This window comes from Pithys albifrons, chromosome Z, assembly GCF_047495875.1.
Source record: "Pithys albifrons albifrons isolate INPA30051 chromosome Z, PitAlb_v1, whole genome shotgun sequence".
Classification (NCBI taxonomy): domain Eukaryota; kingdom Metazoa; phylum Chordata; class Aves; order Passeriformes; family Thamnophilidae; genus Pithys; species Pithys albifrons.
Genome location: NC_092497.1, coordinates 65,810,435 through 65,823,044, shown reverse-complemented (window position 1 = coordinate 65,823,044; position 12,610 = coordinate 65,810,435). Strand labels below are relative to the sequence as shown.

At 37.4% G+C, this 12,610-nt stretch overlaps 1 protein-coding gene across 3 annotated transcripts in view; it reads right to left on the bottom strand.

Annotated features, from left to right (window-relative positions):
• Positions 1-12,610, bottom strand: part of KDM4C (lysine demethylase 4C) — a 259,388-nt gene that overhangs the window by 232,641 nt on the left and 14,137 nt on the right. For all 3 annotated transcript variants that reach the window (XM_071580703.1, XM_071580705.1, XM_071580704.1), the window contains 3 exons: positions 9,134-9,298; positions 4,246-4,421; positions 2,460-2,574 (listed from right to left, as the gene is read on the bottom strand). In XM_071580703.1, coding sequence (XP_071436804.1) covers positions 2,460-2,574; positions 4,246-4,421; positions 9,134-9,277 — 435 coding nt within the window. In that variant the 5' untranslated portion in view covers positions 9,278-9,298. The remainder of the gene's footprint in view (positions 1-2,459; positions 2,575-4,245; positions 4,422-9,133; positions 9,299-12,610) is intronic.

The following is a 12,610-nucleotide window of genomic DNA, read 5'->3' as shown; positions in this document are numbered from 1 at the left end:
CTGGCACACTGCCAGGAAAGTGCTGGATTCCACAAGCAACAATAATGTTACTTAAGTGACCCAAATAGTAAAAATTAAGGCTTCATCATGCTTCAGATATTGATCTCTCAATATAAAATTGATTGTCACCAAGTGGAAAAGAAAATGTAATTGGGAAACTGCTAAATTGAAGAATAAGGATTTACCAAAAAACAGTGTTTCTCACTAATTTTGATGGCCCATGTACAAATAAAAATCACATTTTCACAAGTTCCCCATGGTTTTCAACCCAGAATACTGTCAGATATTTTTCTTAAATGTAACATCTATAACAAATTGTTTGCTATAAAATGCATTTTGTAGAAATTATGCATTTGTTTTGTTTCTCACAAATGGGCTGCTATGACAAATTAATCCCACCATTGCCTTTCTCCCATATGGTGCCCAAATTGTCAGCAATTTGTATGCATCTACTTTCCTCAAATAATGACAATCCTGAAGGAAACTGAATGAAGACATAAGAACAATCTTTAATTTCAAACAGGATCAAGATGATCCTTGCTGAGCAAAATCCTCAAGCACTAAGACATGAAAAATATTAGTTGTACAAGTACACCATCTGCTGGCCAAAAAGTAACCACGGCAAACTTACTCTGAGAGGCAACATTTTGACCAGTGGCATTGTAACTTTCTCACCAACAGTTTGGCAGGGGGCGTTTCTTTTTTCCTTCTTTTCCTTTATACATCACTGGGCTGTACACCATCATTTGGTTGTCACATTAAATGCTCAGTCTGTTCACACTCCTCAATGTCAATTCCTTTCACTAACATGTCTCATTTGTTATTTATTTTTAAATAATACCCATTTTATCAAAGGCATCAAGGGTTTTTTACTCTACCTTTTACTGCTTTCTTCCCCACTTTCTGCAACTTTCAGTGCTTTGTTTCCTTGCATGCACCCAGCATGAGTCAGGAAATCTGAATGTTGCCCTTCTCACTTTCCCCTTCGTTTTTTCTTGACCTCCCTTCCTGAGCTTCCCAATCTATTGAGAGTACAATTCCATGAAAAGGAAATCTCTGACCTGCTCTTTGATCAGTCAGAACTTCCAAATTGGATATTACTGCATTCATTCTCTATTCTTTGGAAATGTTGCTCATGCTACAGTATACTTAAGATACCAAAGACCAAAGAAAATACAATTAAAACAAAGCATACATTTGTAAAAAGTTATGCCATAAGGCATTATCTGTCAATGATCAAGAAAAAAAAATCAGAGAAGAAAAATGGCAAGCTTCTATTTCTTGAAACAATGATTGTTTTTCTGTGCCTCATTTCAGCCTCTACAAAGCAACAGCCACCTAGAATGTCTCTTCATCAAAACATCCCAAATCAGAATCTTCAATTATTCATTATTTTTTAAATACCTATTTGGACACACAATATAATTTGGACTTGCTGCTTTCTCTAAACAATAGACCACAGGACATCTATAGCTATCTTTCAAAGATCACATAACTCAGTGCAAAAATTGAATTGCCTTCAGCCATATTGGCTGGCCATATTTATCTTTGGACACTTCTCAAGTAATCTGTCTTCCATGAAGAAATGTGAAATACCAGAAGAGCCTCAGACCATCTGCCATGGGGAAATCATACTTTTTTTTTTTTTTAAATGATTGGAGAAGTTACATAGAATATGAAATAACTCAGGGATTCCAAACATGGTACATTATTTTAATGAAAGTTTGCCCTGTATTTTTTAAATCCCCAGAACTTTTTTGAAATGCTAACATTTCTTCGGTTAGTTTCATTACTGAAATAATCCAAAATCTAGTTCCTATAGTTGTACAGCCTAATTGATATCAATGGATATTCTGTAATGCTTTGGATAATGACATCTGTGTTAAGAGTCCCTTTATTATCCATGGAGATCTTGACTAGTAACCAGCAAAATTCATTTCCTTAGGAAACTTCAATTTTGTCTGTTTTAACTGAAAGGTAAACAGTAAGTGTAAGCACATTTCCAGGAAAGTGCAGGTATTCAAAAAATGTATAAGTACAGCTATTATTCAACATATTCCTCAGTGAAAGAGGGAGAAATAAAAGTATCTCATCTTTTCATTTTAAAGTAAAAGCTATTTAAAATATATCTAAATTTTCACAGAAGTACACAGAAAACATGCAAACTAAAATGTGAATAAACAAATAAGTAGGAAGCAATCTCAAAGTTCTGGAGAGTTCAAAGTGAAGAAAGGGACGAGTCTTATGAGGAAGAGTAGCAATAGTCTACTGTCTAAAGACAGAACTGTCTGACTCTTGCAGATGTAGAGTTAATTTCAACCTTGCTTGGAGTCTTTAAAGTGAGTAACACAAAGATTTCAAAAGACAGATTGTCAGTCATAAAGCAAGATTGTATCCTCTAAGTACACTACCCCTTAAAAGAGGGCTGGAAGACAAACTTCATAAAAAGCTATGCATACTTCATCATAAATGCTCCCATTGATATCTGCTCCATAAATTGGTGCCACAAAAGTCAAGTTCTTCCAGTATTTACGCTCCAGATCTTCATAATCTATGTATCTTGGGGTGCGGTATCTGCAGAGGAAGAGGTAGGCAAAGGTTCATCACTGTCTTTCAACAACCACGTTCACAATGGACTACGCTTCTGAATCTGAAAATTGAATTCTAAGAGATTGCTTTATTTCAAATTCACTGAAACAGAGGAATTACTAGTTGTCCTGACTTCTTAGTTTCATGGTTAACTGTATCATGGAACCTCCTACCTAATAACTACAGTAAGTCATCCACCTACCCACACAATAGTCTTCTGCAGCTCATCGGCACATCTGACTGTCCTCAGGCGGAACCTCTTCCTCTCATTTCTCTTCCATAAAAATAGACACAAGGAAAATCCATGCAAGTAACAAGTATTTATTATTTTCCTACTATTTTCCTCACTACCAGCTCCAGAGACACAGATGCAAGTCCTGCATAGACCTGCCTCAGAAAAACTCAGACTTACTAAGTCAGCCATGCATCAACACTGCCAGGCAAGACAAGTACTTTCTTCTCTTTTTCCTTTCAAAAAGCTGTAATATTTCAAGAAATTGATACCAAAATCTCAACAAACTATTTAAGGGATTTTTTCTTTTTCCTCCTTTATAACAACACAAGATACTATAATTACATGCTTAATTTTAAGTTCATAATACATACATGCTTAAATATATTTATGTATATACTTTTGGAAGGTTACTCATGTAAAATCTTGTGGGAACACAAAAACAGCGCACTGCCACAGAAACACCTCCTAACAGCTTCGCCTCAGGATCCTTCGTCAGACCTCTGTTCTCCCATATTTAGGTCCTCAGAAAAGGAAACTTGCTCCCTCATTACTGCAACTCTGAGAAATGAAGTTTCACAATAGGACTGCCAATGTGCTACACTTTAACAACTGGAAAGAAAATCCAAACATACAAGACTTAGGCAGACAAAAGTCTTAGCAAAACACACCTTAACCAAAGCATTATCAGCAAGAGCGTTTTAATTATTTCTTATGGTACAACTCCACTGCCTTCCTTTATTCAAATATCTTTTCTCCCTAGGGTGCTTTGACTGACCTTCCAGAAACTATTTCCTCTCACTTTTGAGTAGATATTGAAGTAAAATCTATGCTTTTCATGAGGCCAAAAGGATAAGGAAGAATTCCTTCTATCACTTCCCTCTTCTTGGAATGTTCACCAATTTGAAGCTTCTCAGTACAGTGCCTAGCCCTTCATAAACACTTTTTCGCCTTTCTAAATGTTCATCTTGTCGTAATAAAAACCAGACATTCACTAGATGCAGGGGAGTTCTCTTAGATTAATGCAAAACTTCTGGACAAGTTAAAAAAGATGCTGGGGTTATTTCAGAATTATATAATACTATGCCATTCCAATAACTAGGAATTCAATTAAATACGTGTAATCAAATTAAAACTCAGCTGTAAGTCTGTATCATCCTCACTATTTTCTATATAACCATGTTTTAGAACAGACAGAAGAAAGGCAGACAGAAAGCATCATGTCTCATGTTTTTCAGACACTTGCTGTCAAGGTATCAGATGCTTTCAATAACAAACTAAAACAATATTCACATTGTGGCACCCTTCCATATCTTAGGAGACATGAAGTTTTAAAAAAAAAAGAACACCGTTGCCTTGCACAATTCAATGAAGTCATAATAAGTGAAGATAAATCTCCGTCTTTCTACGCAAGACATACATACTTATTACTGTTGGCCAACTGCTCAAACTCCTTCACTGTCATGGGCTTTTTCTGAATGTTGTACTGTGTGAATAGCCCCGACTGCCCAGTGACCATCTGTTGAATTGGAGCAGGAATCACCAAATCTTCAATATCATCATAATGTTTTCTTGGCTTCCACTCCTTTGGTGGGATAACCTTTAAATTTCAAAAACACAAAACAGGATGTCACAGGTGCAACAAAGCAAGTTCAAAACAATCTGGAAAAAATTCAAAGAACCACTCAATTATGTCCACATGATCAAATGAATGTTTGCTTACGGTTGTCTCATGCTAAGTAACCGATAAAGTCAGCACTCCTAGATAATGTACCAACCAATTCAAAATAGAGACAGTATTACCTCAAATCACCAGGAGCAACTCACTCATCTACAGCAATTCCATCACAGACAACTGTGCAGACACGCTTTAGAATCAGAAAGCCTTACAGCTGAAAACCAGTTCATAATCCATGACATAATACATATTTAGAGTTAAATAATGCATGGCTGTTGTTGCCCTTGAGGATATGGTTTAGTGGACTCAACGACCTTAGAGGTCTCTTTCAAACTCAACAATTCTAAGATATAAAATGTTACCTTCAATTAAAATAAAAATTAATACAAAAAAATGATGCTCCCCTGTCTAAATATTGTTTGGTATAAACATCATGTATAACTTTTTTTTTACTGAAAAGTGAAAAAAAACAGAGCTATTATAGAGACATTTTTAGATTTGAGAGTCTGTGCAACTTACTCCCCATAAAACTACAGGCTACAACTCTATAACACTAAGAATTTGCACTAATTTAGATCCGGTTTTTTTATAATTACATTATTTAATAGTCATAATTGAAGATTAAAAGCTATGTGCAGATTAACCAATCAGAAAGTTAACAATACCACAGACTTGCCCACAGTCTATGAAAACTGCTCAGCAGATTCTAAAGTGTTAAGCAATAAAGTCACTAAGAATTTCAAAGAAGTCTGTAGTAATACTAGTGTTCTTTAACAGGCTGTGTAATTTTGAATATTCTTTGCATATATAATTTTACTTGGAAACAGATACTTCTCTACATGTGAACTGCATCACTTTTAAAACACAGCAACAGAAAATTTTTATATGTGTATTTTTTTGGTCTGTTTTTGGTTTTGAACTTTTAGTTGTCCAAAGGCTCATTGCCATGTTTTTTGATCCACTCATTATATTCATTCTTTTCTGCCATGCTCAAATCAATTTTCACAAATACTGGCATGTAAACTTTTAAAGTACTATACAACAAAGTAGGACATCTCTCATAAACATGCAACTCCCACAAATGAATTACATTACTTGAATAACTAATTCAAAATTTAGTGGTAGTCCGTAAGATAGACTAGCTAGGCTGTTTCTCTTTACAAGCATTTCAGGATTCCACGAAAGTGCCCATTAAAAATTTTGCTATTACATCTCTCCAAGAAAGTAATAAAATTCTAAAACATTATACAGGTAGATCCTGAGAGCATTTCCCACCTTTGAAAAACAATCCCAAATGAGTAAATTGTAATCCTAATGTCCTCAAAAAGTTCATTCCACAAAGAAATCCCATCAAGAATATTTGTGCTAACAAGCACAAAGTAAAAGACAAACATTAAGCTGAAGAAAAGACAGTAGCTTACTTCCAAATTCAATGTTTTTAATTTAAATATAAACAGGTGTTTTTATCCAGTTTTTACAGAGATGTAACTCCCTCATTTCATTTTCTCCTTCTCAGTTTCCATAGGACTTCTGCTGTACAGGGACTAGTTAGCAAGTTTCAGTGTTGTTTGCTTTTTAAAAAAAGTCATCTTGTGATTCCTACTTACTTCTTTTACAGAAATCTTAAATTATATGCACATCAACAAAATACGAAATGTTAGTTTGAAGCAGTGAAGTCGTGCATTCAGAATATATGCATAGAAATCAAATGTGTGCACAGAGATTTCCATTTTCATGATTACTAAGCATGAAGTTGTAGGTTTGGCTCAAATATATGAATACTGAAAAGCAACATTTGCATTATCTTACTTAACTGAAGGTCAATGTGTTTTAAGTAATAAAAATATTTTTGTAAATACGGGTTCAAAATATCCGAGCTAACTGGAGCATGTTTATTACTGTTGTAATAAGAGTGCTGGTTAGAGAACTGAACTCTGTGGGGACCAATACGTAAAGTATTATTTTAAAAGAACATAGAGTTCCTGTCCCAAAGAATATGCACTTTCTAACACAGATTGGGATAAGGACTGAAGATGTTAAAATATCATGTGCAAAATGACAGGCAGCTAGACAGTGTAAGAGTTGGAAATAATGATTGTGACCTGTACCTGTGACCTACACCACTGAAGCCTCTACAAATTCCCTTCAGTAAAAATAACCTCTTCAAAGTCAGGCAAGTTAGGTTTATTCTGTGGAAGGAACCTAGATCAAATTCATTAATCAAGCTGCTGAAAGTTTAAATATGAAAAAGGGAAAATCTAAGGCAAGGCTTTCTCATTTACTTATTATATTTATTTATCAAAGATCTTAAGCATATTAATACTGCCTAGTCAATTTAATGTGACATACATTGAGATTTAGACAGGGATGTCTTAGTTATACCACTCAGTCTCCTCCATGAACATTGCACGTTAGTACTGCTGAGGTTATTGCAGATTGCTATCAACACATGCATTTCTCTTAAATCCTCTTTCCTATACTGGTAACCTCCTGTTGAACATCTAATTCTGAAAGGCACTGGCTACTATTTCTGTGTAACTACTTCTCTCCAACTCATCTGAAAACTGTTTTTCATGCATTTTCAGCAGAATGTTCCAAAATTATTTTTCTACTTGCCAATCTGACTGAAAACTAATGTAACTATTTTGTGCTACATACAGTCTGAGTCTTCAAAACACTTCTTTTTCAAGTAAAGACCAAACTAATCTATCAGTGTGCCTTGTTTATCATTTCTTCTATTGTTTTCAGCCCTTCTTTTCCTTTTAAGTCTAGAACCCTCTATAACAGCAAGACTAAAATAGGTTTTTTTTAATGCCTAAAGGTCATTCTAGACTTACAAAAGCCTAATGGCAATTTCTTTGCCCATTTGTTCTAGGGGTGCCACAGTATATTATCTGCTCTGGAAATGGTTGTTTGTTTATTACCTTAATCACTGTTTCAAACATAGAATTAGGAACTTTGGGGGTTGTGGGGATTTTTAACATTTTATTTCCCATAGTCCCTCCCTCCTCCAATATGTGCAAACCTTATAACCATTTTATCCCCATTTATATACACATACTCTTCTACACAGGTAACAGGTCTTCTCCCCTTGCACCTTCACATTTAACCTAAAGTGTTGGATACACCTACTCTGATTGTGCTCTCTGTTTAGAAGTTAAATTACTGTTTCCATAGTTCTGGTAGTTGTTACTCTCTTTGCATTCACACTTGAGCCTGTGTATCCTACACTTCAGAAAAATTCTCTGTAAGTTAATCTTGTATTACTATCAAAACAGAAAAGATATTTTTTCTTATTGTTTTAAAATCAATTTCTAAAACTTAGAAAACATCTCTTAAACTTTTGCAGTCTGAATTATTCAATTGGTAAGACTTGTTTTAAAAAACACTTCATTGGTTTATTTCTATCTATAAAGTTTTGAGCTATATCCAAATATAGTGAAAAACAAAATTTCAATTTCTCAAGACAACGTAGGAATATGTAGCAAGTAACTGTCAGGCTAAAAACAGCAAGAGATGCATTAACTGTGATTTAAGCAAAAAAGATGATGTCACTACAATGCACACAAAATTTACTGTTCAAACTTAAAGGACTGCAATATTTCTTCCTCACACAAACAAATAGGTTCCATAATACAGTTGAATATAGGAAAAATTCAGCTTGGGCTTTCCACAGTTGTCTACTTCTGTTTACATAGAACAGTCTGAGAATATGACCTATATGTACTCTACCCCCAGAAATAAAAAAGCAAATAACCTACAAGGATTTTGAAGTGTGAGGAGTTCAGTTTTGCTTTGCTTTAGTGGAAGTAGAAGGACAGAGTGTGCAAGGGGAGGCCAAGAATTGCGGGTTTTCTTTGTCATCTCTGAGATTCTAAAAGTCTTGACTGAGCAATATTACCTTAAAAACCCAAAGATGGAGGTGGATATCCCCCACTGAGTACATAAAATAATTAAGCTAGTATTTCTAGATCTGCACTGGGTCCTGCTGGTTTGAAAAGTGGCAAAACTCATACATCATAAACACTTACATGGTGCATCACTAAATCACATCAGATTTAACCTCTGACCATCACTCTCTGTTAGGGAAGGGACACCTGTTCTAAGGTTCCGGACGTGCCATTGTACAAACAGCAATAGAGTTGCAGTTAGTGTACCTCCAATCCTCATTAACAAAAAGATAACATGATCACCCTGAAAAAGAAAACTATTTCCACTCAAACAAAGCTTCATATATGCCACCATTAATGTAGTGGAATTGTTTGCTCCAACATAATCCCAAATTCAACACCTGGTATATCAGGGCTACTTTAATTCATACTATCAACTTCCTGTTTCATTCTGATTTGACAAAAACTAGTTCAAATCCTCTTAAAATGAGATCCTATTTTGCTACCATAAACTTGTAAACAATTAACAGAGAGAAAACAGTATATATCATCTTCATTAGTCTGTATGAAACATCAGCGATATCATAAGGCTCTTTCTTAAAACAGTAACAGATCAGTACCTATTAATTGAAAATCATTTGGAATGTTAAATACTAAAAATGTCAGGGTTTATAATCAGCAAAATACAAAAACTGGGAGAACAGGTATTAGGATCAATCTTCCTCCTATGTTACAGTTGTTTACCTTTGCAACTCCAGCTCTATGAGCACCTTGTGATTCCATGTATGCTAAGTATTTATTGAATTCCCTGAATTCATCCATCGAAGGCCTAAAAGTCATGATTTTGCAGCTTGGGTTCGGAGGACTATCTGAGATGTCAGCAGCCATTCTGGTTCACTTTCAACACAGCTTGAAAAAAAAAACAAAAAAGAAAAAAATAAGATACATTATAGAGAATAATCTGTAAAACAAATTCTAAGTTTCTACATACATGGTTTCAAACAGGAAAAAAGCTTCCAAAATCATCTTCCCAAGGTAGTATAAAGGGCACAACACAAATGTTCACTTTTTCACCTTACTGTTTTAAGAATACTCAGCCCTTACGCAGCACAAACTCTACTGTAAGTGACATGTATACAGTCCAGTCCACACCTCTACTTATAAAGCACAGTTTCACAAGTTAACCTAGCATCTTCCTGTGCAGATCCATCTGGATGTCCACAGTTCCCTGTCCAGAATTACATTACACAGGCACAATCTAGAGTCAAAAAGCACATGTTCGATAAAATATCACTATTCCCATTTAGTAAATGGAGAAAAACAATTACTTCCCTCTTACACTGCAAATACACAGGAAATGCAGTTGTATTTCCCAGCTCTCACATCAGCATTTTAACAACAGGATGCTACCACTCCTCATTCTCTGAAAGCTCTTCAACAGAAAAAAGCATGCAAGTGATACACATAAAATCGGTATTTCCTCTTATTTCCATTTCTATACTGAGGATGACTAAACAAAGTCATATTTCTATTTCATACCAAGATACAGTACTCATGAAAGGACTGATCTTTAGGCAACCGACAGCTATACATTATCTTCAGAAGGTGTTGCCATTTCCAACTATAAATTACCATGTGCCATCTATTGGTCACAAAACTCTTCATTAATCTTAGAAAAAGCTCATCCCAGAATACAAATAACTGTGACTAGCCTTTTACTGATTTCACTTCCTTGAGCATGTAACTCATTCCTTTATTTTCTACATCTGCAAAATGCATGCAACCATCTTTTTTGTGCCTTACACTATAATCACACACTTCCTTGTATGTCAGTGTATTAGCCACTAATTTCATTAGCTTCATGTCTTTTCTAGCTTTGTATGAACCACTGCACAAGAAAGCTGTATGTGCAGGACGCCTTCACATCTTGTCACACTTCATGGTCCTGTGAGTACTTCAAAATTTAGTCTCCTTTTTGGATCTTTATTTTTCCTCTTATTTTGCCTTCCCCTTTCATCCAGCACTGTACTCTCCATTCTCAGCATTTAATTGCATTCCTTTATCCCCATTCCTGCCTTCAGTAACATCCTGTTGCCCTCCCTACACTACATTCCATCCCTGTCTGAATTTAAATTAACTGGATTTCTGCAATTGTGTGTCCTGCTTTTGGCCAGAATAGAGTTAATTTTCTTCCTGGCAGCTGGTACTGTGCTGTTGGTTTTGAATTCAGTATGAGAACAGAGTTGGTAACACAATGGTATTTCAGTTGTTGCTAAGCAGTGCTTACTCTAAATCAAGGCTTCCCATGCTCTAAGAGTAAGCAGGTACACAAGACACTCAGAGGAAGCATGGCTGGGGCACCACACTTGAACTGATGGGATATTCCCCACCACAGAACATCATGCCCAGTACAAAAATTTGGGAGTTTGGACAGGAAGGGCCAATAGCTGCCAATAGCTGGGCAGCAGGCAGTAGATGGTGAGCAACTGTGCGCATCACCTGTTCTTCTTAGGCACTGTCTCTCTCCTTTTCATTGCAATTGGTAGCAGTTTATTTTATTTTGTTTCAATTATTAAACTGTTCATATCTCAACCCACAAGTTTTACTTTGTTTTTTCAATTCTCCCCACTGAAGGTGAGGTAGGAGCGACTCATTTGTAATCTGGTGTTAAACTACTCCATCTTCCCATTCTGAAAATCAGTACCACTTCAATTTGGGGGTATTTTTGCATTTAAATTATGAAGTCCATATAGGCAAATATACCTGGACATGTGCAACTGGGATGACTTCCCCCAGCAGTAAACAGGTGGCTTGTATACAATGCATCCTTCATTTATTCCCATCTACTGAAGTTCCACATATAATCCTGCTGATATGACCAGTCCCAGGAAAATGAAACTCGGATTTATGACCAAAGGTGAAGCTATATTTTCCTTCACTCTAAAGTGCAACAGACAGAGTTTAATATTTGTATTGCTTCACCGACAGTAAAGTGACACTGGAAATGTAATCAAACAGGATATGTGCCTTCTCTGTACAAAATCACCTTTTAGGCTTTCACCTTTAGATATATTAAATAAGTAATATATCACTAAAATACACATACAAACACGCACTCCCCTCTAGCAACCAAATTCTTTGCTATGTCTTCACTGCAAAAAAAAAATTAACAGTCATCTATTATTCACCATTTTACACCTTCCAGTCCATTCCATTGATGGTAACAAGACATCCAGCACTCAGCAGCTACTTCATCATAGCACACAGGTAAAAATCCTTCCCTTAATTATCCCTACAACATTTTCAGTGAGGTTGTGGGGCAATTTACATGGAAAGAGGAGGGAGAGAGGGAAAGGAGAGAGGGAAAGGAGAGAGGGAAAGGAGAGAGGGAAAGGAGAGAGGGAAAGGAGAGAGGGAAAGGAGAGAGGGAAAGGAGGGAGGGAAAGGAGGGAGGGAAAGGAGAGAGGGAAAGGAGGGAGGGAAAGGAGGGAGGGAAAGGAGGGAGGGAAAGGAGGGAGGGAAAGGAGGGAGGGAAAGGAGGGAGGGAAAGGAGGGAGGGAAAGGAGGGAGGGAAAGGAGGGAGGGAAAGGAGGGAGGGAAAGGAGGGAGGGAAAGGAGGGAGGGAAAGGAGGGAGGGAAAGGAGGGAGGGAAAGGAGGGAGGGAAAGGAGGGAGGGAAAGGAGGGAGGGAAAGGAGGGAGGGAAAGGAGGGAGGGAAAGGAGGGAGGGAAAGGAGGGAGGGAAAGGAGGGAGGGAAAGGAGGGAGGGAAAGGAGGGAGGGAAAGGAGGGAGGGAAAGGAGGGAGGGAAAGGAGGGAGGGAAAGGAGGGAGGGAAAGGAGGGAGGGAAAGGAGGGAGGGAAAGGAGGGAGGGAAAGGAGGGAGGGAAAGGAGGGAGGGAAAGGAGGGAGGGAAAGGAGGGAGGGAAAGGAGGGAGGGAAAGGAGGGAGGGAAAGGAGGGAGGGAAAGGAGGGAGGGAAAGGAGGGAGGGAAAGGAGGGAGGGAAAGGAGGGAGGGAAAGGAGGGAGGGAAAGGAGGGAGGGAAAGGAGGGAGGGAAAGGAGGGAGGGAAAGGAGGGAGGGAAAGGAGGGAGGGAAAGGAGGGAGGGAAAGGAGGGAGGGAAAGGAGGGAGGGAAAGGAGGGAGGGAAAGGAGGGAGGGAAAGGAGGGAGGGAAAGGAGGGAGGGAAAGGAGGGAGGGAAAGGAGGGAGGGAAAGGAGGGAGG